The sequence below is a fragment of the Giraffa tippelskirchi genome, chromosome 2 (assembly GCF_054371585.1).
Source record: "Giraffa tippelskirchi isolate mGirTip1 chromosome 2, T2T-mGirTip1v1.2.pri, whole genome shotgun sequence".
NCBI classification, from domain to species: Eukaryota; Metazoa; Chordata; class Mammalia; order Artiodactyla; family Giraffidae; genus Giraffa; species Giraffa tippelskirchi.
This window is the reverse complement of record NC_137276.1, coordinates 66022654-66047417: the sequence shown is the minus strand read 5'-3', so window position 1 is coordinate 66047417 and position 24764 is coordinate 66022654. Positions and strand designations below refer to the sequence as shown.

At 46.7% G+C, this 24764-nt stretch overlaps 2 protein-coding genes across 3 annotated transcripts in view; one reads left to right on the top strand and one right to left on the bottom strand.

Moving 5' to 3' along the window:
- EIF4EBP2 (eukaryotic translation initiation factor 4E binding protein 2) overlaps positions 1–15426 on the top strand; it is a 31126-nt gene extending 15700 nt beyond the window's left edge. Inside the window, exons 2-4 of one of the 2 annotated variants that reach the window (XM_081573886.1) lie at positions 4841–5026; positions 5969–6043; positions 12556–15426. In XM_081573886.1, coding sequence (XP_081430012.1) covers positions 4841–5026; positions 5969–6000 — 218 coding nt within the window. In that variant the 3' untranslated portion in view covers positions 6001–6043; positions 12556–15426. Of the gene's footprint in view, positions 1–4840; positions 5027–5968; positions 12520–12555 lie in introns of those variants that run through there. The other variant, XM_081573884.1, reaches the window with a different exon arrangement.
- NODAL (nodal growth differentiation factor) lies at positions 14995–22719 on the bottom strand. Its single transcript, XM_081573877.1, has 3 exons — positions 22518–22719; positions 17539–18230; positions 14995–15909 (listed from the first exon to the last, which is right to left on the bottom strand). The coding sequence occupies exons 1-3, from the start codon at positions 22711–22713 to the stop codon at positions 15757–15759; spliced, it is 1041 nt and encodes a 346-aa protein (XP_081430003.1). The 5' UTR covers positions 22714–22719; the 3' UTR covers positions 14995–15756.
- Positions 22720–24764: the final 2045 nt, after the last annotated feature.

Below are 24764 nucleotides of genomic sequence, written 5' to 3'. Positions count from 1 at the left end.
AGACTCACCTGGTTTCAAAAGTTGTTACAGATCTAGAGAGTGTATTACTGTCGTAAGGATACACATTGATCAGTGGAAGCCCAGAAATAAACCCTCACAATTTAGCCAGTTGATTTTTGACAAGGGTGCTAAGACATTTAAATGGGGAAATATTCAATAATAGTCTTTTCAACAAATCATGCTGGTGCAACTGGATGTCCACACACAAAAACCAGAGTTGGACCCCATGACTCCAGGACCTAAATGTGAGCGCTAATGCTGTCAGACTCTTAGAAGGAAACATAGGCACAAATCTTTGTGACCTTGGTTAGGCAAGTTTCTTAGGTATGACACCAAAATCACAAGCAACCAAAGAAAAAGACATAAATTGGACTTTATAAAATTTAAAACTGAAAAAAATTGAAAAGGCACCCCACAGGAGAAAATACTTCTGAATCATCTATGAGTACGAAGCTTTTATACATGTATATATGTAGCTGAATTTGGCAATAAGGAATTCATGATCTGAGCCACAGTCAGCTCCCAGTCTTGTTTTTGCTGACTGTATAGAGCTTCTCCATCTTTGGCTGCAAAGAATAGAATCAATCTGATTTTGGTGTTGACCATCTGGTGATGTCCATGTGTAGAGTCTTCTCTTGTGTTGTTGGAAGAGGGTGTTTGCTGTGACCAGTGCGTTCTCTTGGCAAAACTCTATTAGCCTTTTGCCTGCTTCATTCTGTACTCCAAGGCCAAATTTGTCTGTTACGCCAGGTGTTTCCTGACTTCCTACTTTTGCATTCCAGTCCCCTGTAATGAAAAGGACATCTTTTTTGGGTGTTAGTTCTAAAAGGTCTTGTAGGTCTTCATAGAACCGTTCAACCTCAGCTTCTTCAGCGTTACTGGTTGGGGCATAGGCTTGGATTACCGTGATATTGAATGGTTTGCCTTGGAAACGAACAGAGATCATTCTGTCGTTTTTGAGACTGCATCCAAGTACTGCATTTCGGACTCTTTTGTTGACCATGATGGCTACTCCATTTCTTCTAAGGGATTCCTGCCCACAGTAGTAGATATAATGGTCATCTGAGTTAAATTCACCCATTCCAGTCCATCTTAGTTCGCTGGTTCCTAGAATGTCGATGTTCACTCTTGCCATCTCCTGTTTGACCACTTCCAATTTGCCTTGATTCATGGACCTAACATTCCAGGTTCCTATGCAATATTGCTCTTTACAGCGTCGGACCTTGCTTCTATCACCAGTCACATCCGCAACTGGGTATTGTTTTTGCTTTGGCTCCATCTCTTCATTCTTTCTGGAGTTATTTCTCCACTGATGATCTCCATTAGCATATTGGGCACCTACCGACCTGGGGGGTTCCTCTTTCAGTATCCTGTCATTTTGCCTTTTCATGCTGTTTATGGGGTTCTCAAGGCAAGAATACTGAAGTGGTTTGCCATGCCCTTTTCCAGTGGACCACATTCTGTCAGACCTCTCCACCATGACCCGTCCGTCTTGAGTGGCCCCACACGGCATGGCTTAGTTTCATTGAGTTAGACAAGGCTGTGGTCCGTGTGATCAGATTGGTTAATTTTCTGTGATTATGGTTTCAGTGTGTCTGCCCTCTGTTGCCCTCTCTCAGCGCCTACTGTCTTACTTGGGTTTCTCTTACCTTGGACGTGGGATATCTCTTCACGGCTGCTCCAGCAAAGCGCAGCCGCTGCTCCTTACCTTGGACAAGGGGTATCTCCTCATGGCTGCCCTCCTGACCTTGAACATGGAGTAGCTCCTCTCGGCCCTCCTGCACCCACACAGCTGCCGCTCCTTGGTCGTGGGGTTGCTCCTTTCAGCCACTGCCCCTGACCTCATGCGAAGAGTTGACTCATTGGAAAAGACCCTGATGGTGGGAAGGATTGGGGGCAGGAGGAGAAGGGGACGACAGAGGATGAGATGGCTGGATGGCATCACCGACTCGATGGACATGAGTTTGGGTAAACTTTGGGAGTTGGTGATGGACAGGGAGGCCTGGCGTGCTGTGATTCATGGGGTTGCAAAGAGTCGGACACGACTGAGCAACTGAACTGAAATGATATGTAACTGAATCATTTTGTTGTACACCTGAAACTAACACAACATTATTAATCAGCTATACTGCAATATAAAATAAAAATTTTTTTAAAAAGCTTGTATTCATAATATATAAAGAACTTGTACAGTGCAGTGGTAAAAAGACAACCCTTTAAAAAATGAACTAAAGACATTTCTCCAAAGAAGATATTTGTTGGAATGGCCAATAGGCATATATGAAAAGATGCTCAACAACTTTAGCTATCGGGGAAATGGAAATTAAAACACCATGAGATACCACTTCACACCCAATAGGATGACTGTAATAAAAAAGATAAAAAGGGAATTCCCTGACAGACCAGTGCTTAGGACTTCATGCTCTCACTGCTGAGGGCTGGGGTTTCATACCTGTTTGGGAAACTAAGATCCTGCATGCCCTGGGGAATGGCCAAAAGGAAAAGTGAAAAATAAAAAAGGAAAGTATTGGCTACAATGTATATAAACTGGAACCCTCATATACTGCTGATGGGAATGGAAAATGGTGCCACCACTTTGGAAAACAAGTCTGGTAGTTCCTCAAAAGGTAAGCCATATAATCCAGCAAGTCTCTTATGTACCCAAGAGTTCACACAAAAACTTGTACATGAATGTTTACAGCAACATAATTCAAAATGGGAAAAACCCAGATGTCCATCAATGGACAGATTGATAAAATGTGATATACATTAATACATACAGAACATTATTTGTCAATAAAAATAAATTAAGTACAATTGATCCTTGAACAACATGGGGGTTAGTCCACATGTTACTTATCATTGGCCCTCGGCATCCATGAATTCAGCCAACACTGACTGTATAGTACTGTAGTACTTACAATTGAAAAAGTGCTAACTTGCATTGTTTGAGGATCAGCTGTACTGATAAATGCCAAACATGAATGAATCTTAAAAACCTGCAAGTGAAAGAAGCAGTCACAAAAGGTCACGTATTACACAATTGCACCTATATGAAATGCCTAGAATAGGCAGATCTATAGAGACAGAAAAAATTCTTGGTTGCCTAGGCTGCCAAGGGTGGAGGAAAGTGGGGAGGGACTGCTAAATGTATATGGGTTATCTTTTGGAGATGATGACAGTGTTCTAGGGTAGATTGTGGTGGGAATTCCCTAGTGGTCCAGTGGGTTCAGTTCCTGCTTGAGGAACTAAGATCCCACAAGTCATGTGGTACAGTCAAAAGCAAAAAAGAAAAAGACTGGTGATGGTTGCACAATTCCAGGAGTATACTAAAAACTATTGAATTACACACTTTGAATTGTACGTGAATTATATCTCAAGGCAGTAAAAAATATTTTTTATTGCCTCTGCACAGTAATAGGAGTTTTTCAAACTTTCTGTTATACTTGACATGTTTAGGTTGAATCTCTACTACTTATTTTCTACTTGGTTCATTTACAGTGGTTTAATGTTTACATTGTTGCTGATATATAATTTAGAAATAGAAAGCTTGCTTTTATCCTATGCTCTTTTTTCACCTCACCCCAAGAGTTTCTGAGTTTAGTATACTACAGAAGTAAGAATAATCTTGTTCTAAATTGCAATATGAATGTTAGTAAGAACATCTCACAGTAAAAATCTCACCCTTCTGAAACCTAGCCATGAATAAAAGGTTGGGGGTGCTGGTGACAGAACAAAATCCATCCACTGAAGCTCCTTCCCTTAGATCATTGGAAAATCATCAGGCTCCTTCCCAGCCTGTTTGCTCTTATTTTACATAGTGTTGAAATCAGATCACCAATTTCCAAACCCAACAGATTAGACACATTAAGTTAGAATGAGTGTAAAGCATGTGCTGTAGATTGAATTGTGCTCTCCCCATTCATATATTGACACACTGACCCCCACAATGTGATATTTAGAAATGGGGCTTGCTTGCTAAGTCGTTTCAGTCATGTCCTACTCTCTGCCATCCCATGGACTGTAGCCCGCCAGGCTTCTCTATCTATAGGATTCTCCAGGCAGCAATACTGGAGTGGGTTGCCATTTCCTTCTCCAAGAAATGGGGCCTTGGGAGGTAATTAGGTTCAGGTGAAGTCCTGAGGGTGGGGCTCTCACAGTGGGATTAATGCCCCACCAGAAGAGACACTTGCTTCCCTCTCATGAGAGGACACAGTGGGAAGGTGTCTACATGTCCGGAAGAGAGCGCTCAGCAGAAACACACTGAACTGATATCTTTGTCTTGGAAATCTCAAGAACTGTGAGGAAATACATTTCTGTATAAGACACCCAGTCCAATGTGTGGTATTTGATTATGGCAGCCAAACTGACTTAAGACATGGAAAAAAGATGGTTCTTAGCCAAACAGTGAAGGAGACAAGGAAACTGGTGGGGAGGGCCACAAGCACAGCCTTGGCTATCTGAATCCTGTCCGGTCTAAGGAGAATACAGATCATCAACTGAATAGGCCCTGAGACTTCCTAGGTCACAACATAGTATAATAAATGAATTTCATGATCACCCTGATTCATCAAGAAAGAGTTGGATTGTTTTCTGTTTAAGGTGGTAAAAAGTTTTAAAATTTGTATTAGAAAACTTTCCATCCTAAATAACTCAAACTTGACCTAAGTTTTCTGCTCTCCAGAATGATTCATTCTTCATAATTTCAGCTGCCTTTTCAAACTGTTATTCTTATTTTTCAAAGCAAAGAAAGTGAAGTTAATTTTCTACTTTCATTGGTGTAAAATTATATTTGAAACAGGATATAAAACTTCCGTCTTCTTTAAACCCTGTTTTCCAGGAACTCGAATCATTTATGATCGAAAGTTTTTGTTGGATCGTCGCAACTCTCCTATGGCTCAGACCCCGCCCTGCCATCTGCCCAATATCCCAGGAGTCACCAGCCCCGGCACCTTAATTGAAGACTCCAAAGTAGAAGTAAACAATTTGAACAACTTGAACAATCATGACAGGAAGCATGCAGTTGGTAAGAGATGCTGGTGTTAGGGACCAAGAGATAGCTCTGGGATTCGGGTCAGTCTGAAAAAATGTTGCTGCTTTAGTTATAACTGATGTTCAGTCATACATCTCTAAGGTTCCCCCACTGCCCTCACCAAGACTTACTGAGATGTTCTGGAGACCCGAGTTCTAAACCATAGCCAAATCTAATCTAGGAGAGGGGTAGGGATGAGGAAGAATCCAAAATCAGGGAATGGTAAATCCCAAAGATGACTTCTTGAACCTGGACTTTGTTGGACTAGGGATAACACACACACACAAAGCAGAATTTAATAACTCCCATTTCCATCACCATCAGGAAATAGACCTTGCTTCTTATAAAGTGAATGTCATTTTTATGGTGTAGGGAAAAGCAGTATTGTTTTTCACCCCATTTTCAGGACAGCGTATTTCAGTAAACACACCTCCCCTCCCCCTGCCCCGCACACTCACACACACGTTTACCGTTAATAATAAGTCCTGTCCATGTCTGTGGAAATGGCCAGCTCCTGAAGTACACGTTGGGTTGCACTCCATGACCCCTGTACATGAGCCAACTTTCTATTTTCTCAAATTCCAAAGGAGTTTTTGATGAACAGAGTGTCATTCCGAGCAGGGCTAAAAGTTCAGAGCTTCCAGAAGAGTGTGCTGACTCGATAAATGGCCGAGAGTTCTCTATAAGCTCCTGTTTGGTCAACCGCAGACAAAGGAGAGTGAAACTTGGAAAATTTTCACTTGTATCCTTTCCCATAATTGCTCCTGCCCGTGGGTGATGTGATTGCCACTCTTTTGTTGCCCGCCCCCCAGATTAAAAAGACCAGCCAAAGCAGAGCAGAATAGTTGTTTGGCTCTTGTGCAGAGGGAATGTTAGTTAAAATTGTTTTGCTTTTCCTTTTTTTGCCCAACTTTTCCTTTTCTTCATTCTCACCAGGGGATGATGCTCAGTTTGAGATGGACATCTGATTGTCCTTCGAAGATCAGAAGAAAAGCAGCAACACTGATACATGTGTGTACCTGATTTGGCTGATAGGATCATCGATGCAAAGACAGAAGAGGCAGTACCAGCAATCCCCGTTGCTGTCTCCTCCCCCTCCTCCTCCCCCTTGTGCCAAAGGATGCAAAGATGAGCTGCATCTGACCGTTTCTTCTCCCTGTTTCCTATTCCCCTTCCCAGTTAGACAGTTAGATTGAAGACTCTTGACATACTTCTGTAGAACTAAGCAGCCCATAGAGGAAAACAGTTAAACTCTCGTTCCCTCCCCGCCATTTTTTTTTAATCCCAAATCCAATATCAACCTACTAATAACTGACTGGCTGGGGAGTCTGGGGAAGTGATACAGCGGTTTGATGGGTTCAGCATCATTCCTGTTCTTTCTCTCCTCACTGTCCTGCCCAGGTTTCAGTCTTGCAAGAGCCTAGGTTTGGGGGTCTTGAAAACCATTGGAGGGAAATGGTAAACAGGAAGAGAGCTGCTTTCTCTTTTACTTTGCGGTGTTTGTCCTTGGGGATAGTACACAGTTTGTACAACTCTAGTAGCATTGCCCTGGGGCACTGTTTTGAGGTCCACTTCCCTTCCTTCCCCTGGGAGGAATGTATTCTGTCTTTAGTATTATAGTTCATCTTCCGTTCCTTTCCTTCACACAGTTGTGCAGACATTTTCTAATTCTACATCAGAAGGGAGTCCTCTGTCACCAGTTGTTCTTTGCTCCCCTTCTCCCATCCCTCCCTGCTTGCATCTTGTTGCCTGTGGTCCTTTTGTATCCTGAGCTATCCAAGTGATTTCTCCTGCTCCCGAGCAGGTCCTTTTCACGGGACAGAAGGACTTTGGATAAGGCCTAACAGTATACTCTGCAGGATGATACCCAAGAATGACCTCGGAAGACGTTGAAACATTTGAGTACCCTACCCGGCTCAGTAGTCATTCTTTCTCAGTCCAGTGAGCATTGTGATATTTATTATCTCCGATTTTTGAGTTTAAAGTTGACTTTGAGAGTGCTCTTAGCAAAGAACTACACTTTTTTCCTTTGTGGACCTGCTTTGTTTGGCTGCTGAGATAGATAAGCATGAGCTTAAAAATGTGTTCCTTCCGTTTTCTTACCTTTCCCATGGTACTCTGAATTCCCCTGTCTTTCCCTTCCTGCTTCCCTTTTCTCTGCCAGGCCATTTTTCAGATGTACATCCAGGATACCTCACATGTTGGTATCTGATAAGATCTGTCACTCCTCTTATCTGAGGAGTGACCTTTTATTTTTAAGATGAGTACAGACCTATTTTTAGATATGTTTTCAGTACAATTATGAACAGCAACTTTTTAATTATACATCTTCCAGTGTTAGGAAGGTGAGAACTGTTCCTTGGCGAGTCTGCTGTTCCATGTCACTAGCCCTTGTCTCCCTTGGTCCCTTATGAACTTGTTCCTCTCGCTCGAGTGTTGGCTGTGCATGTTTGGAGTTCATAGTGGGTGGACTGTGAGATTGGACCATTCTGCCTTCCCTGGGTGGTTCATGGTAGCCTCATTCTCTCCCTTTACCCTGTGCTGCTTCGTTCCCCACCCCGTGGTCCTGACTGTTGACTGGCATGGGAATCCTGGGAGCGTGACTCCCCTCACGGAAAGACAAGTAAACTAGCCACTGGTGTCCTGGGAATTTCTGGTTGGATTTGGTGCTCCGAACCCTCTTTTTAAGAGATTAGATCCCAGGGTGAGAGTACCAGGCCAATTGGCTAAGATGGAAAGCTGTTTTTCTTTTGAACTCTGAAAAGACCCAGTTTGGGAATACATTTTAGAAGAGAAGAAGAATGTCTGAGGAACTTTGTTCTGTTTTCTGCTACAAAATGTGAATAGTTCAAAGAGTGAAACCTTTTGTGATGGTTGATGTCTCAGGAATAAGCTGGATCTCCACGGTTTTGGAGATGCTTTCAGTCTCAAGAATTGATGATCAGAAAATATTTCTTATTTGCTTTTGTAATGTATCTCTGTTTTGATTTTTATTAAACTCCAAATTTCACTTTACTTACTCTTGAAAAAACTTAAGGTGTGTTGGTAATTTCCATGACAAGCTTGCACAGGACTTCATGGTCCCCTGGGAGCTTGATTCTTTGGGAATGAAGCTTTCTTTCTCCACATCCTCTGGAACATGACTTCCACTGCAGCGAATAGTCGGTCTGTCAGTGAGCAGAGTGCGTGCCCTGTTGGGTCTTTACTGCTGCATGTGAAAACTCGGCTTTCTCAATTGAATAGTGGGAAATTAAAACACCAGCTTGAGTAGTCTCAAGACGCCATGATCCCCTTTTTTGCTATCTTGAGTCTGCACATGGCCTCCTAATCAGAGGCTGTATTTGTAGTATGTCTTGGGAGCATCACCTGTATAATATAGAAGCTGCGCATCCTGTAGCCATCTTTGTAAGGATCTCCATAGTGCTTGGTGCAGTTCTTTCCTGGAGGCCACTAGATTTACTTTGGCCTCCATAAATTGGCGTTTTAAAGATAATCTCATAAGGCAATAGATAAACTTTCAACAGATGAAACCTTTGTGCCATGCCTCGTAGAATCATTTTTCAGGGCAAGCCAGAATCTAGTAAGTGGTTTGCTCCTGGGTGTGTTTGTGTGCTCAGTCGCTCAGTTATGTCTGACTCTTTGTGACCCCGCCAGACTCGTCTATCCATGGGATTTCCCCGGCAAGAGTACTGGAGTGGGTTGCCATTTCCCACTCCAGGGGATCTTCCCGACCCAGGGATTGAACCCACGTCACTTGCGTCTCCTGCATTAGCAGGTGGATTCTTTACCACTGAGCCACCTGAGAAGCCTCCTGAGTGTTTGGAAGGAATCATCTTAACAGTTGAAGCCCTAAATGAATGATCTATCTGGGCCTTTTCCTGGAGAGGGAATACCCTTAGGGTATCATTTGAGTGAGACGGTTCTTAAAATCTTACTAATTATTTGTACTTTTCTCCTTAGGAGAAAACCATGTTTCTGTACTTCTGGGGACAATCCATCTTAATGAGAATTGACCTCCTCCCTCCAAATTCCAGCAGGAGATGTGCATTGTCATGGTTCTACCTCCTTCATAGTGTGGTGACTTTAGTTCACCACTCTCTTGTATCCTGTGTGAATAGCTACTGTGTTCTCTAAAGCACAGTGTAGAGAAGCCACCTTCTAGCTATTAGGCTTCCAAGCCAAGAGTTTAATCCTTCATCTTTGTTATCTATTGCTATTTAACAGGTTATCCCCAAACTTAAAATCCCTTTTAGAGCAAACATTATCTGTCAATTTCTGTGGTTAGGACCTGGGAAACAGCTTAGCGTGGTGATATTGGCACCATAGGAAGTTGCAGTCAAGACTTCAGCAGGGTCTACAGTCACTTGGGCCTTGAGGATCCACTTCCGGGCTCTCTTTGTGAGCAAGATGTCTCAGTTTCTCCCTGTGTGGGTCTCTTTAGGGCAGCACGAGTGTCCTCACAGCATGGCAGTTGGCTTCCCCTGAGCACGCGATCCCAGAGAGGGCAAGGAGGAATCTGCAGTGCCTTTTATGTCAGTCTTCGAAAGCAAATCATCACACCTTCCTATCCCGTTCCTTAGAAGCAAGCCACTAAGCCCAGCTACACTCAAGGGAACTGGGGTTACACCCCACCTAGTGAATGGAGCAGTGTCAAAGAATTTGTGGATATACATTAACACGACCCCTCCCCTAACAGAGCGTGAAACTAGATCAGCAAGAAGGGCTAGGTTTAAACTAGATGCTATACTGAGAGAGGTGGTGTTGCTGAGAATAGTTGTTTAAGATATACATCAACAAACAGATGAAAAATGGACTGTCCATAACCACCTGTCAGTTTTGAGAGGGTTGGCCAGAAATGGCAATTTCCAGGGTAATTGTACATTTTCCTGTTGTATACTACCAGTGGCCCAAGGATGCTTAAGTCCTTGACTTGATACCTCTAAAAGACAATACTGCTTGCTTGCTTTCTCCTTTAGCAAGGAATTGACAAAGGGCATTGGATCCTTCTCGTTGAGCCACTCAAATGGATCAGTCGGGGTTGTCAAACAAAGGGAGCAAACATGAATTAGATGGTGGGTTACTGGGCTGAAGAAAAGCTAACCATTCAGATTCAGAGTAACATAGCTAATAGTATCCAGAAGCCAGGTCCCCACCAGTTGATGCTTGGCACCTGCTCTCTCAAACCACGCCAACTAAAGCAGACTGGGGTCAGGTCTCCCACCCAGAAAGCCACCTCAGTAAATGGGAGGATGTCTGGGAATAAGAGATCTCTATCTGCTTGATTTTTACATCCAGTAAAAGTTAACTCTGCACACCTGTCTCACCCTGGGCTTCCTGATGGAAACACGTTCTTAAAAAGAACCAATCCTGTCTTCACCCTTGAGACAAGCTTCTATGAAGCTTGTCAGTTTAGCATATTTTTAGTGAATGTCTGTTTCTGTGTCCCTGACACCGATGCCAAGTTTTTGGGGATTTCGGACATCTTAAGGATGCAAATTCTTTATATTTACGCTCTGATACTTCCCAGCATTTTCTTATCTGTAGCCCTGCTTGCTTTAGAGTATACTTGAATAAAAAGCAATGCTGCTAAGGCAGCTATTTAAAAAAAGAAGAAAAGGTACTTTTAGAAGTAAGGAACTTGTCTTTAAAGCACCTTCAAGCGAAATTTTTTACTTCTGATTTTAAGGTGGAGTCAAAATAGGTGGTCTTTTATTTTTGCTGTCTGGGTTACCAGTTCTTTGCATCTCTCAGATCTCAACTTCCCAGTTCAGGCATTTCCTGCTAGATGGATGGGCTTCACCCCAGAGGCTGTCGCTCAGCCAGTGTCTGCTTTGCATCAAGGCACCTGGTGTAAGGTTCTCATTGTATTGGCAGCAATATTCCAGAAACAATCCTTTTCTATTCTCATCTTGGAGACTTGATGAGGTATCAGTATCATCGCTGTTTGAAGCCAGGGCCCTCAGCCCCTTACATTCCCCTCCAGACAGGAGACCCAGTGCCTGTCTCTCTGGGTCAGAACTTACCCTTCTTAGCATGTCTCTGGACTATATGCACATGGGCAGCTATTTATTAATCTGCGAAACCCAATCTCTTACCTATGCATGGCATCTAGGAGGGGTTAGTGTCTGTTTTAAAGAAGCAGTGTTTACTTGGGAGGGCAGTTTCTGTCTGGACTTCACAGGGGGCATAGTTCCAATACAGTGGTACCCCTACCACCACCAACTTCTTTACCTCCCAGCTTTAAATAAAAGATGACATCAGATCTTGAGGCAGCTGGGTCACAATTATTTAGAATGCTTACACCCCAGGCACATTTCTTGCTCTAGTCATGTTTTCCCAGTTGAGAATTGGAGTTTCCCTGAGCCTAGCTCATGACATTTCTGACTGCAGTCTAAGGAGTGATACAGTCAGTTCGTGTCACCTTTCCCACCCTGTGGAATTGACATTTCTTTCTCTGGATGGGCCTGGAAGTTGATACCTTTTGGCAAAGCTTAGCTTTAGAAGTCTTTCAAGTCCCTTTTCAGATGATCTGTGGTCTCTCTTTGCTTCTTCAGCTTGCAGCCCTGGCAGACCATACTGCCTGGATCCTGAATGGAAAATAATACTGAGATGAAACACATTCTTGGGGTATTTAAACTTTCACTCTGCCACTTTTCAATGAGTGGGAGGCTGGCAGAGAGATGCTGCAATGCTTGAAATTTGGCCACATTGAAATTTCCAAAGGGAGCTCTTACCGGTGCTTAAAACTAAAATTTCTGGATATCTGAGATTGCGTGAATCTAGCGGAGTATCTCTGCTTGCCCACAATGTACCCTCTTCCTCTCCCATCTTAATCTTTAAAAAAAAAAAACAAGCCCAAGCCAAGGGTCATTTGTACTTGAAACCAGGAGAGTGGGGGAGGAACACTAGAGCTGAGGGGTGAGCTGTGGGGTGAGGCGGCCTGCTCCTGGTGTCTGTTTCAGCCCCTGAAGACTGTGAGCCAGTGCCTTTCCTTCACCTGGAGATGGAACCCATCTCTTCTCACCTGGGTGAGGAGACCCTCTGCTACCCAGGGGTAAACCTTAAAGAGGGTGTCTTAGAGAGCCCAGAGGATACCCACATATTCAGGTGTCCATTTTAAGCATCTTTAAAATATTTTATATATTAAAATGAAATGCCCTTCCCTGTCTTTGTGCCACCAGTGGCCCAGTTCCATCCATTCTGAGTGGAAAAGTGGAGACTGCCAGTACTTTCCTTGGTCTTCCCTTTGTCTCCCTTGATGTGGGTGTCCCCCCCCCCCGCCCCCCATCCATCTCACTGTCGTGGATGGAGAGCAGAGGGCACCATGTAGTCCTGAGGCAGCCCTGTGTGACTCCATGGTCAGGTTTTTGTTTCTGATTTTCCTAACTGTCCTTACAAACCAGCAAGTGTTTGGAAATTACGGAAAACATTAAATTTTCAACAACGGTTGCTGTTACAGTTGAATCAATAAAGATCTTGAGTATCAACTTGGTGTTTTAATTGTTTGTTTTTTTAAATTTCAGGTGAAATCCTGTTGACACATTTTGGGCATCTTGGCTGATAAAGAAGATGGGCAAAGGCAGTTGGCCACTTCATGTGTCAGTTATCATCATTTACAAAGCACTTCCTTCATCTGTCTGGCCCTGTATGTGCCAGGAGGTCATGTGTCCCTTCCCCAAGGAGCTTGGAAGTGAACACACACATGCTGGGGCCAGATGTACCCGAGAAGGCCCATCACCAGGCCTGCAGGGAGCCCAGACCACAGCTTTCCTGGTGAGGGCTGCCTCTGCCCCTCAGGAACACTTGTTAGAAATCCATCATAGCTGATGTCTTAAACTAAACTACACCGTGCTGCGTGAGCATCACATTCCTTGCTATTATTAATCTTGCGAGGCCAACATATTAGTACTGAGAGCAAGAATCCTGTCCTTTCATGTCTCAGATGGTGTCAACAGAAGTCCACAGAACAAAACAGGAGGGAAGTTCAGGGCTCAGGCTTTGGAGTAAGATAGGCTTGCATTCCTGCTCTGCTACTTAATAGCAGCCAAATTCTCTCCAACAGGATTCTCAGTCTCTAAGCTTTGGTTTCCTTCTCTAAAATAGGGTTAAGATAAGTAGATCTTACCAAGGTGGTTGTGGAGCTCAGGTGTAATTATGGAAAGCACTTAACCCAGTGGCTGGTAGATCTAGAGCTCAGTAGCAGCTCAGTTGGTGTGACAAGCAGAGGTGGGTCTGTATTCCCCAGGATGTGCAAGTTTGGGGTGGAGCATGTTTGTGCAACCCCTAGGACTAAGTAATCTCTTCATGGGAAGTTGGGGCAAATAATTTGGAAAGTCCTTTCATACAGCCTTTACTTTGCCCCAGTGGCAAATAGGATATCAACTTAAAAGGCAGTTTAGGCTAGAGGGATAAGGTTTTACTGCTAGTAAAGGAGAGACTGGACAAAATGGAGACCAACGCGACTGCTGCTGTGTGAGTCACAACTGCTCCCCAGTTTCTGCTTTTAACTTTTCTCCACTCATTCCTGGGCCAGGCCCCCCCCACTTCCCAGGCCAAGGAATAATGCATCCAATTTCCACCAATTGGCTACTGACTTCGCACTACTACAGGAACAGTAGGAGGAGACCTCTGCCTAGAGAGTGAGTTAAAATACATCTGACTGGCCTCTGAAAGCCCCTTCTTGACCCTTAGCGTAGGGCAGGACTCGGTGCCCAAAGGCAGCATTTCCTCAGACTTAATAAAGCCTACACCAGCACGCAGGGTCCAGGACACAGCTGTGCTGCCAGGCTGGGCCCCAAATACCTCTGACCAGGCAGCAGATCATCCATGCTGCTGACACACTGAGCTTTCATCAGAGGTCAGCAAAATGTCCTTTCACACCTTTGTGCCTGCACCTTCTGCTTGATATGAGGCACTGTCGTCTCGTCAGTGGGGTTTGTTCTGTGAGTTGGTGGAGCTGCTAACTGTAAACGCTCCCACAAGCTGTAGCCACAAATAGCTTGATCTCTCACTTTCCTGGCCCCAGTCCCAGAAGAACAGTTAGGCACCCACTTGGTAAAGGGGATGCCCTAAAGCCCTGGGGTGGGACTTTCACTCCCAAGAACCTAAGTTTGGTAGTGGAACCAGGATTTCACATGTCCTGTTCTAAAGGCTAAGGCCTTGACCCAAAACCCAGGGAGCAAAGACCCCTAGACACTATGAAGGACAGTGCCTCTGGGGCTCCAGAGACCAGAGCTCAGCTCTCAGCCCTGCCACTCCTAGCTGGGGCATCAGGCCACTAGGCCTCACTGGGCTCTCATTTAGGAAAGAGGATGGGACAAAAGTTGACCTCACAAGGACTCCCACCTCTACTGTTGCCTAAGTAGAGTCCAATGCAGAATCCTATTGTGATTCTGAATTGTGGGGAGAGTGGGCTATTTCCACTCCAGGGAATGAGCAACCAGATCAGTTGTTGCTGAATCAGGGCATTGGGGTTTCTCAAGCCCAGGCCTGACTCAAGCCAAGCCAACCCTGCCTGAACCAGGATGACAACCTTGATTCAACCAAGTCAAATTTGAGTCACCTCTGAATTCAACAAGTATTCCCACATGATGGGAATCATTCTCCCAAGGTTGAAGCATTAGTCAATCAGCTTCTTGGGAAAGCAGACTAGGTTTACTGTGGACTGATATTTCTGATAAAATGGCCCCTTCACCCTGCCAACAAAAGAAAAATACATCCCCTGTTTTGGCAGTGCTCAATGAGGCCAACTGGTAAAGGAAAAGTAGAACCACGGGGACACACTAGGATCCACCTGCTTTCATGTAATAAGACGAGGCTGAGCAGTGAATTACTCACCTGAGGTCACAGCTGCTCAGTGGCTAAGCTGCAACCATAACCCAAGTCTTTGCCACCCAGGGCAGGGTCCTTACCTCTATGGATAGGAAACTCAGGGCCCTCGTTAATAACACGCATTGACCAGATTGAGGTGAACTGTCACCAACTTTAATAGACTTGGATTATGCCTGCCAAAGCAGACTGACTTGGGAACACCCCAGGGCTCCAGCTTCTGTAGTCCAAAGTGGCCAGTTCTCTTGGACAAGTTCCTGCCTCGCCCTTCAAAGGCACCAGCTGGCCTAGGAGGACTATACAATGGCTTTATTGTTTGTATAACTCATTAGCAGAGATCGACTCCAGAGAGCCTCTGGACAAGATTGCTACAGGCCAGCCAGAAAGCTGCAGGGGTTCCCTGACCCAGCCTGAGGCAACTAGAGCCAATGGACTCGTTAATTTTACATAGTGATACTTAATATTTGGGCAGTGAGGGTGGGTGTATGTCAAAGGCTACGTTTGAGAATACACAAAAGTTACAGACAACTTGTCCCTCCTCAAAAATAAATGCACATATGCTTCAACTCTTGCGTACAATTTCTGAGGGTTCAGAGGTTGAAAAAAATCCACTAAAGGACTCCTGCACTAGTGCCCTCATGCGTCACTATCTGTTCAGCAGAGAGAAAACCCAGCAAGGCTGCTTCACAGGCTTCCTCCTCCCTCTCCTCTGTGCTCACCCAGACTCCACAGAGCCTTCATGGACAGGGCGGCAGCCATTCCTCCTCAGGTCTGGTGGACAGAGCAACTTTTCCCCCTCTTTGTTTCTCCTCATTAGATTAGATGGTTACTAGGTCTTCCAGGAGCTTCCCAAGCTTCCAGGATACAGGCAAATACAACACACCTGCAGAAGCTCCTCAAAGGCACCCACATTCCTCCACAATCATGTCTTTATGATGGTCTAGAAGCACTCTGCCATTGTCCACATACAGCATACTCAAGGGCTTGGTCTTCACTGGGGCACAGCAGGTGGAAGGGACTCTGTGGGGTTGGTACCGCTTCAGGAGACTCTGTGAAAGGGAGGAGAGGAAGGCCAATTCACATCCCAATGGTCAGGTCAGCATAGTGTCATTTCTGGGTAAAGCCTGAAGTTACAGAGTTAAAATCAGTTTCTATGTGGAAAAATAGAAAATTCTTTTCATAAAGGAATCAATGCCAATACATCATCAACTCTAATATCTAAGATAACTTTTTTTTTCTTTTTGCTAAAATAATTATTTTAAAACAGCCTTTAAACAGAAGACTCTGAAAGCTGTGTCTGGGTGAAGCAGTAGCTAACTTATATGTTCTCCTATTGTTCTAGTCTAGAGTGAATACCAGCTTTAAAAATATTCCAAGAAACTCCTGGTTTAGTTCCAGAAATATGAAGCAGAAGAGAGTCATGCGGAAATTCACATGGGAGTTGCTTTGTTGCCCAGAGAAGGGCAAACAGAGTCAACAGGAGAAAATGTAATACGCTCTTGGCATTCTGGAACTGGGCCCTGTCTCTGGGGTCCAGTGGTGGCTTTTCAGATCAGCATTAAGATTTAGTGACTTGGCGGTTATCTGAGTCTCTAGTTTCCTCTGATCTTGCTGCAGGTAGACTGGTGGACTGCAGGGGGGCCTGAGAGAGACTTGGGAGGGCCTGTGCCCAGGACAGGTCCTCTAGGGCAATGGCCCCCACCACTGCCTCCCTTGCATGAACTCAGCTCACATGCTGCCCAGAGCCTCTGAACTCTGCCTGAGGCTTGGCATGGAGGATGTATTACAGGTCCAAGAGAGTCTCAGTCTAGGCTTCATAGAGTAAAATAAAAACACTTTGGTCTCGTATGACCTTTGAGAGTGTGTCAGGACCACCATGTTAGGCTCTATGCTGCTTTTTCCATCTCATTTTCCTTCCATTCCTCCCCCTCCACCACCTTCTAGACCGTATAGGCTGATTAGTGGCACCTGGTGGTAGCCTCTGGCTTTACTACTCCTGCAAAATGGGTGGTCAGCTCCTGTTTTTAGGCAGCAAAGTACAGTGGCTGGATATTATCTCTAACTTGGCCTCATAATCATGGCTCCATTGCACCAATGAATTACAGTCTTCTAGTAATGATCATATAACATCATACCTGTTACCCACTAACTTACATGTGCGGTATACATATCATCTCGTGTGACCCCACAACAGCCCTAGAGAATATGGCATTGCTATCCCCATTTTACAGGTGAGAAAACAGGCTTAGACAGAGTAAGCAACTTGATCAATATCACATAACCAATGAGTAGGATTCAAACCTATCTATACCCAAACGCCAAATCTTAAACTTCCTTTCCTGGAATGTCAGGGCAGGGGAAGGAGCTGAGACACTCCAATCTACATGCCCCACTCATAATTTTATGAAAGAAGGAAAAAGCCCCAGAAAAGCTAGGTGTTCAAGGCCACCCAGTGGGGCATGACTCCTTGTAGGCTTTCTGAGGATGTTGTCGCTGGTCATCTCTCTGTCCTTAAAACCTAGCACAGAACCTTATATGTGCTCGAGTAACTGTGAATGAAAGAACAAGGGAATTTAACAGCAATTTAAAGCTGGAGTCCTGTCCCCTTGATGTTGAAGAAAGGACACTTCACCCCCACAGCTTACTGCGTCCCCTCTCCCCAGGCCTTGGCTGCACACCTGGATGTATGCATGGTTGGTTGGGTGGAACTCTTCCCCTACGGGGTTAGGACACTCGCCCTCGCAGCGATAGGCATTGTACTGCTTGGGGTAGATGATCCAGGAGCCCCATCCGATCAGATTGAAGTCCACCTGGAACTTGACCTTCCGACACAGTTGGCTTCTGTCCTGCACATGATACCGGCGGTGCCTCGTGCCCCTCTCCCGGGAGAGCTGTCCCTCCTGGGCCCGCCAGGAGCTCTCTGCTTCCCACAGCAGGGTGGAGCCACCCAGCTGCCTCTGCTCCAGGGAAAGGTTGGAATAGAGCAGGAGGAGCACGTCGGTGACAGGTAGGGTGGGAGGCCGCCGCCAGCACTCTCCAGCCAAGCTGGACATCTGCTCCCTCAGCCCCCCCGGGTGCTTCAGCCACTTGGAGAGTGGCCTGGTCACCTCTAGGACCATGCTGCCCAAGGAGAAGGTAACCTGGGACAGAGTGACAGTGAACAGGTCCATCCGAAAACGTTCCAGGCAATCGGGTGGGTTCTTATCCAGCTTCCGCTGGTGGAAAATCTCAATGGAGAGCGGGATGTTGGGAGGAAGGGCCACGGGGCTGGACAGCTGCAGCCGGAGCTCGGCCCACTCCAGATCCTCTTCTTGGCTCAGGAAGGAGAAGTCAAAAGCAAAGGTCCAGTTCTGCCCATCCACCTGCATATCTGGGTGAGAAAAAACCAGAAGGAAGCTGGTGAGTGGGGGCCTCCTGCAGCCTCAGTTGGTGTTAACAACCACCATAGCTCATGATTGAGCCCTTACCTTATGTGTATCGTCTCTCTTAATCCTCACCCCAACCCTAGGAGCTGGGAATGGTATTGAATCCATTTTTAAGATGAAGAAAATTGAGGCTCAGAGAGATTAAGTTACCTGCCCAATGTGTCAATTGTTGGAAGGTGGCAAAGCCAAGAATAAGCTCAACTGCAAAGCCTAACCTCCAAATCACGGTTCTGCCACTCCTGCTTCAGACACTCCAGAGAACAATTGGTAAAAATTGCATGAGTTTGTCTCCTTCTCCTTTCTCCCCTCACACATGCAGTCTAAGGCCAAACCCTGAGCTTTCTGACAGAAACGCTGGGCTTCCACCCACCCTTGGACCCTGGAGCAAGTCAGCTTTCCCGGCTCTGTCTTCTCCTTCGAAAAGGTGGCCTATTTCACAGGCACAATGAGGCTGCTACGCAGATCATAGAAAGGACTGGAACCCCCAGGAAGACATAGGCAACAGAAGCCAAAGACTGGCTACCCTTTCCCCCACCAATTCCTACAGACAGAGGCAGAGACTCCAAGAGTTCTTGGCAAACTTACAAATAGATTTCTAAAGACACTCAAAGCTTGACTGGGCACTGATCTTGTACTTTTCCACCCAGTGGTCTCTCCTACCTAGCAGAGTGTTCACCCCTTCCCGCTCCAGGTCATCTACGCATCTGGGACAGACAGCAATCACACACCCAGCACAGTGAAACCCCAAGTGAATTAAAAGGAATGGAATGGGGAAGCACATTCCATTCATTTTAGTCCTGGATCAATTTGGTCTGACGTTTGGGAACAGCACACATGGGTGGATCTTTCAGGTCACCTAAAAGTGATCTTTGACTTTTTTCGAGCCCATTTTGTTCTTTGCAATGGGAATAGTAATGTCCTACCCTTCCCTGCATGACATGAGGACCCAGGGAAATGAAGATGTTTCAAGGTCTATTCTTAAATAAAAGGCAAAGGTTATTCATTAGAAATAAAAACAGAAACCCTTTTGTGAATCAATCCTGAAGGTAGTGATCTCTGATTTAGGTCCACTCTGGGCAGACCACGTAACAGTTGTTTCTTTTTTTTTTTTTCAATTGTCTCATAGGACATCTTTGGTCAGTAAGTGGATTTCTCTGGTTAGTCCAGCCTGTCTTAGAAGGAGGTAATTCCCAGCTTCAGCCTCCTGAAGCTTCTCCCAGCCCATCCCTAGCTATTCTTTTTCACTTAATCTCCACTTCCCTTCTCATTAGCACCTGCAGGGGACAATAACCAGTCCCTGACTAGCAACTTCTCAGAGGTGTGGCAGGAGGCTGACATTACCCACAGCCCATCTCAGCACCACCTGGCCACCTGGGGATTAAGTGGGACATGTAGCAACTCCTCTACAACTCCACCTACACCAGGATTTAAAATTTATTATCTCAAGTACCCACAAATGGCTTTTTAAAGGAAGGCATTCCAGCTCAGTGTTTAAGAGCAGGGGCCTGGTGTTTCCCATGATGAATTAAATTCTGCCACTTGCTGTTTAAGACTGGGCTGCAATCTTTGGGTCTCGGTTTCCCTCTGGGTAAATGGGAGATGGTGACAGTATCCACCTCACAGGAGTGTTGAGATTTACTGAGATAATGTGTGTAAAGTGCTCTGCCCAGTGCAACCACCAAAGTGCAATAAATGGCCATCATCAACTGTCTCATTACTCAGGGCCAAGTTAGAAATGAAGATGTCCAGGCAGTGAGGGGCCACGGCAGAGGAACAAAATCATCTGTTGCTGGGGTGGTAGTGCAGATGCAGGGGTGGGGAGGAGCATATTCCTTCCTGCTGGAAGAGTCTGCAACCCCACAACTCTACCCGCAGCCAAGGACTCCCCAGGACACAGTGCTAGCAGGTTCTCTTAGATCTGGCTTTGGTTCATCTTGGAAGAATGGGGTGTCTAATCTTTGAGGATCACCAATGCCTGATAAAAGCTAAGAATGCTGTCCCCAGAACAAACTGTATTTCCTACTTACACAATAAATGTGATTGGAGGGTGATTATAAAGAAGGGGTTCATGGAGACCCTGAAATTGAACGCAGACTTGGCCACATGGGCTCCAATTCCTTGGAATTGGAAATCTTGACCATTTCCAATTCTAAAGAAAGAAGTGGTTGGGTTCATAACCTTGGGTGTTGAGTTAGACTTGGGGGCTCTGTAGAAAAAGAGGGTGGGTGTGACACCGAGTTCCCACCCTACATTATTATAAATTGTGAGGCCAATTACTATTAACTGCTTCCCTCATGCCAAGTATTTTACAAGCATTGTCTCCTTAAATCCTCCCCACCATTAACACCGTTTTGCAGATGAAGAAACTAAGGTCCAAGGTGAAGATGGTTAAACAGTGAAAGACCTAATTTAGGTAGACTCCAACACCCATTTCCCCTTATCCTGTGTAGCTTACAAATAAACTCAAGATGGAAAGGAGCCAGTGTGGGACATCCCTTCTCCATCAGGCTCCCTCCAGGCAGGCTCTTGCTGCTTTTGAAAAACAAGCCAATTCACAACAGTGTGTATATACTTGAGGTCACTGTACACATAACAAAATTTGCAATTTTACCCTTTTTATGTATTTTACACCATACTCACACAAATGAGGTAGAAAGAAAGCCGGGCCCTTTATTTTTACAAAAGGGTAAACTAGAAAAGTCAACTGACATGCCAGCGACACAGGGGTAAGAGGGGAAGCAGAGTTTGTGGGACCAGAATCTAGTTTTCTAGATTCCCAGACTGTCACATTACTACAAATCTTCTGGAACTCTGGAAGGAGGGAGAGAACGGGAAAAGTGCATCTCTGCTGCCACCACCCCCACCCCAGCCCCACCTTTCTGGCTGGGCGGAACACGCCAGTAATTTTCAAACTGCTCCACCCCCAGGGTGTCCCCAGTCTGGCTGGTCCCCAGACGACCCTTCTAGAGAGGGTCACTGGCCGTCTGACCCCAGACGCGGCAGGCCAGCGAACTAGGAGCCCCCATCCTCGGATCACAGGGGGCCGGCGGGTGGCCGTCAAATCAGATTATCGGATGTGGATTTCGCCGGAACTCTGGGGAGGGCCGTCTGGCCCCACCAGGCGGAGCGAGGTGCAGGGAGGCAGGGGCCACCCCCCGCGCTAGGATGTGGATTGCCTAGCGTAGAAGAGCCCCGCGGGAAGGGCTCCCTCTTCTCAACATCTACCTACATCTAGTGCGCAGAAGGCACGCTGCCGCATCCCCGAGGGCCATACTCCCAAAGTCGCCATGGAAGTGACCTCAATCCCTCCAAATCTAGGCCCTGAGCCCTGTGTCACCTGGGATACTGACACCTACCAAGCCTGCCTCAATCCTCGATTTCGGGGAACCTCATCTCTAATTCCTAACTTCTGAAACCTAATCCCTGATGTTCATGCTTGACACCCTTTTTCGAAGCTGGGTCTCAGCCTGAGAAACTCTCCACGGCAGACCCAGGGGCGCATTCACCTTTACTAGTGAAAAGAAAAAAAAAAATTCAACAAAATAATTGTAACAATAATAAGGACAATTTGTTACTGTGCCTGGTTATGTGTTAAGCATTTTATGTGCATTGTCAGTAGCCCTTGCCAGTCCTATAAAGGAGGCACTATTATTCCTATTCTGTGTTGTTGCTTAGTCCGTCAGTGGTGTTCGACGCTTTCGCGACCTGTCAGGCTCCTCTGTCCATGGGATTTCCCAAGCAAGGATACTGGAGAGGGTTGCCATTTCCTCCTCCAGGGGGTCTTCTCCACCCAGGGATGTCTCCTGCCTTGGCAGGAGGATTATTTATCTCTGAGCCACCTGGGAAGCCCTATCCCTGTTCTACAGATGTGCAAACCGAGGCGCCCGGAGATTACAGTAGTTGAAGACCACACAGAAAAGAAGTGGCACAATCAGGCTCCCACCCTATACTCCGCGCTCTACCCGCTCTAAACAAGACCTGAACGCTGAGCTCTCGGTCCGGGACACACACCGAATACCACCAACCCTGCGCCTCGAGACAACGTGGACGCCGAGACCCTCAAGCCCAGCCCCTGGACGCGCCCTTCAAGCGTGCGGGTACGTCCTCAAATGGCAAGTCCCCGGCACGGAGCCGCAGCCCCTGCTGCTCGAGGGCCCTCCCGGAACCTGGGGGAGGGAGCGCCCGAGGCGCCCCGGGTGTTGAAGGGAGCAGGGCGGGGCGGGGCTGCCTACCTTGCGCCTGCAGGCTACGGATGATGTCCGCCCGGGGCAGGGGTTCGCGGTATAGACTCAGCATGTAAGCAAGGGGGGATGGCGACGAGGGCTGCCCCCACGTTCGAAGGGGCACCGGGGCCACCATCGCGGCTCCCGCCTGGAGGAGAGCCCACCAGGCGTGCAAGAGGAACAACCACAGGCGGTGGGCGTGCATGGTGGGCTGGCTGGGCCCCAAAGGCAGCCTCCGCCTCTTATATCCTGGGCCTTCCCGGCCGCCCCGCCCCTGTCCTTCCTCCCTGGGGGGGAGCTTTGAGATCATATAACACCCCTACCCCACTCCCCCACACCGTCACCCGGGGTGGCCCCCCCACAGGGACCACCTGCTGAGGACGGGTGAGACCTGAGCCTGTAGGGAGGAGACTCCAAAACTATAGGAGCTGTTAGGTTCAGGGGCCGTCTAGTTTGCCTAGTCTGGTCACCCTCGCACGGGGCTATTCCAGGCTCTGTTTCCCAGATACAGCCGACTTCTCCAAACTGCCAGGTCAGAATTATGGCTTCCTTACTCTGCCCCACCTGGGATCCCTGCCCTTTCCTCTTCCTCCAGGTTCCAAATAGACACCTAGCTCAACCAGCGGCAGGTGGAGAAAGGAAGCTGTGGATACCAGCGGCTCTCAGGCAGGGTGCAGCCCCACACTGGCCCAGGAGACTTCAGCCCAGCCTGGCCCTGTGCAGGCTTCCAGGATACTGTCCAGATGGCCTCTGGGAGCACCCCTGGCCTTATCTGGCAGGGCTTGTCTGGAGAATTAGCCTCTGAAAAAGTACTGGGTACTGGGAATTGCTGGAACAAAAAAGATGAGTGCTAGTGGAAGTCCACGGGGACCCGCTTCAAATAACTGAAGCTCCCTTCTGGGAGAAGACAGAGGGCAGGAGTGACCAGGATGAAGGACGGAATTCTCCATTGGAAAAGGAAGTGTTTGGAAGCTGGAGCCCAGGGCACAGCTAATAGGGTGATCCTGGCCGGCTTGAGGGGAGTGTCTGTGATGGCATCAGGATCTTCCTTCACAGATGCACTTCACCCCAGGAATTTCAGGGAAAAGGTGTTGCCTGTGTTGTCCTCGTCCCGCAGTCCCTGCCTCCCCTGGAGACTCACTTACCCCAGAGACCTGGATTTCAGCTCAGGGACCCTCACTATTTTCTCTCTGGGCCCTGCTTTCCTCTCCTACACTAGAGTAGTCCTTGTCTGGCCTCTGTTCAGCTGGAATTACCTGTAAAGAAATGTAAATCTCTGCACCCAGCTGTTCTCTACACCGGAAGCCTTCTTCCCCTTCCCTCCCCCACCTGCCCTGTGCCCCTGGTCTTTTCCTAGCCCTGATGTGCGTTTATTGAAACTACATGTGGACTTCCCTGGTGACTAAGACAGTAAAGGATCCGCCTGCAATGCCGGAGACCTGGGTTTCATCCCTGGGTTGGGAAGATCCCCTGGAGGAGGGCATGGTGACCCACTCCAGTATTCTTGCCTAGAGAATCCCCATGGACAGAGGAGCCTGGGGGGCTATAGTCCATGGGGTCACAAAGAGTTGGACATGACTGAGTGACTAAGCACAGCACGGCACACACGCCAGGTACACCTAGGCTTCTTTCACAAGATGCCTTCATTTCCAAAGAGCCACAGGCTCTGCCCTGAGCAGGTGCTAGACAGTGGAAGGAGGCCCAGCAGGCTCAGCCAGGAGTTCTAAACCCAAGTCTGGTGGAAGCCAGCCCAGCCAGCAGGAAAGCATCGCACCTAGGAGAGACGTGGGTTGTAGACCCTAGATGACTTCAGGACCAGGACAATCTCCTTAATCAGATGCCTGTTAATTCCTTTCAAAGCTAGAGAATGTCTTGTTCATCATGATCTCCTTATAGTACACGTCATATTTGAGAAAAGAATCTTAGCTGAGTAAATTAATCAGTGAATGGCACTGTGTCCAAACTTTCCTGAAGATAAGTATCACCTGGGGTGTGTGTAAACTACTGATTCCTGAATCCCAACTAGGCCTTTAGAATTAGAACTTGGAGAGAGACCTTGGTAATCTACATATTTAACAAACACCCCCTTGATTCTTACCAGACAACTCTGAAAACCTGGATGAGTCTAGGATCTTGTTGCAGTTTGGAACCAACCTCTCTGCATTCAGTTTCCTCATCTATAAACTGTGACTGGAGATATCTCCTTCCATGCAGATTCAATAAAGCAAATTGTAAAATCTTTTGCAAGCCCTTAAA

Excerpts from the sequence above, each read along its gene's own strand:
- NODAL (XM_081573877.1), bottom strand. The coding sequence starts at position 22,713 with ATGCACGCCCACCGCCTGTGGTTGTTCCTCTTGCACGCCTGGTGGGCT. Across the intron at positions 18,231-22,517 it reads CCGTAGCCTGCAGGCGCAAG|ATATGCAGGTGGATGGGCAG; the intron begins GTAGGCAGCCCC and ends TTTCTCACCCAG. Across the intron at positions 15,910-17,538 it reads CCAACCATGCATACATCCAG|AGTCTCCTGAAGCGGTACCA; the intron begins GTGTGCAGCCAA and ends TCCCTTTCACAG.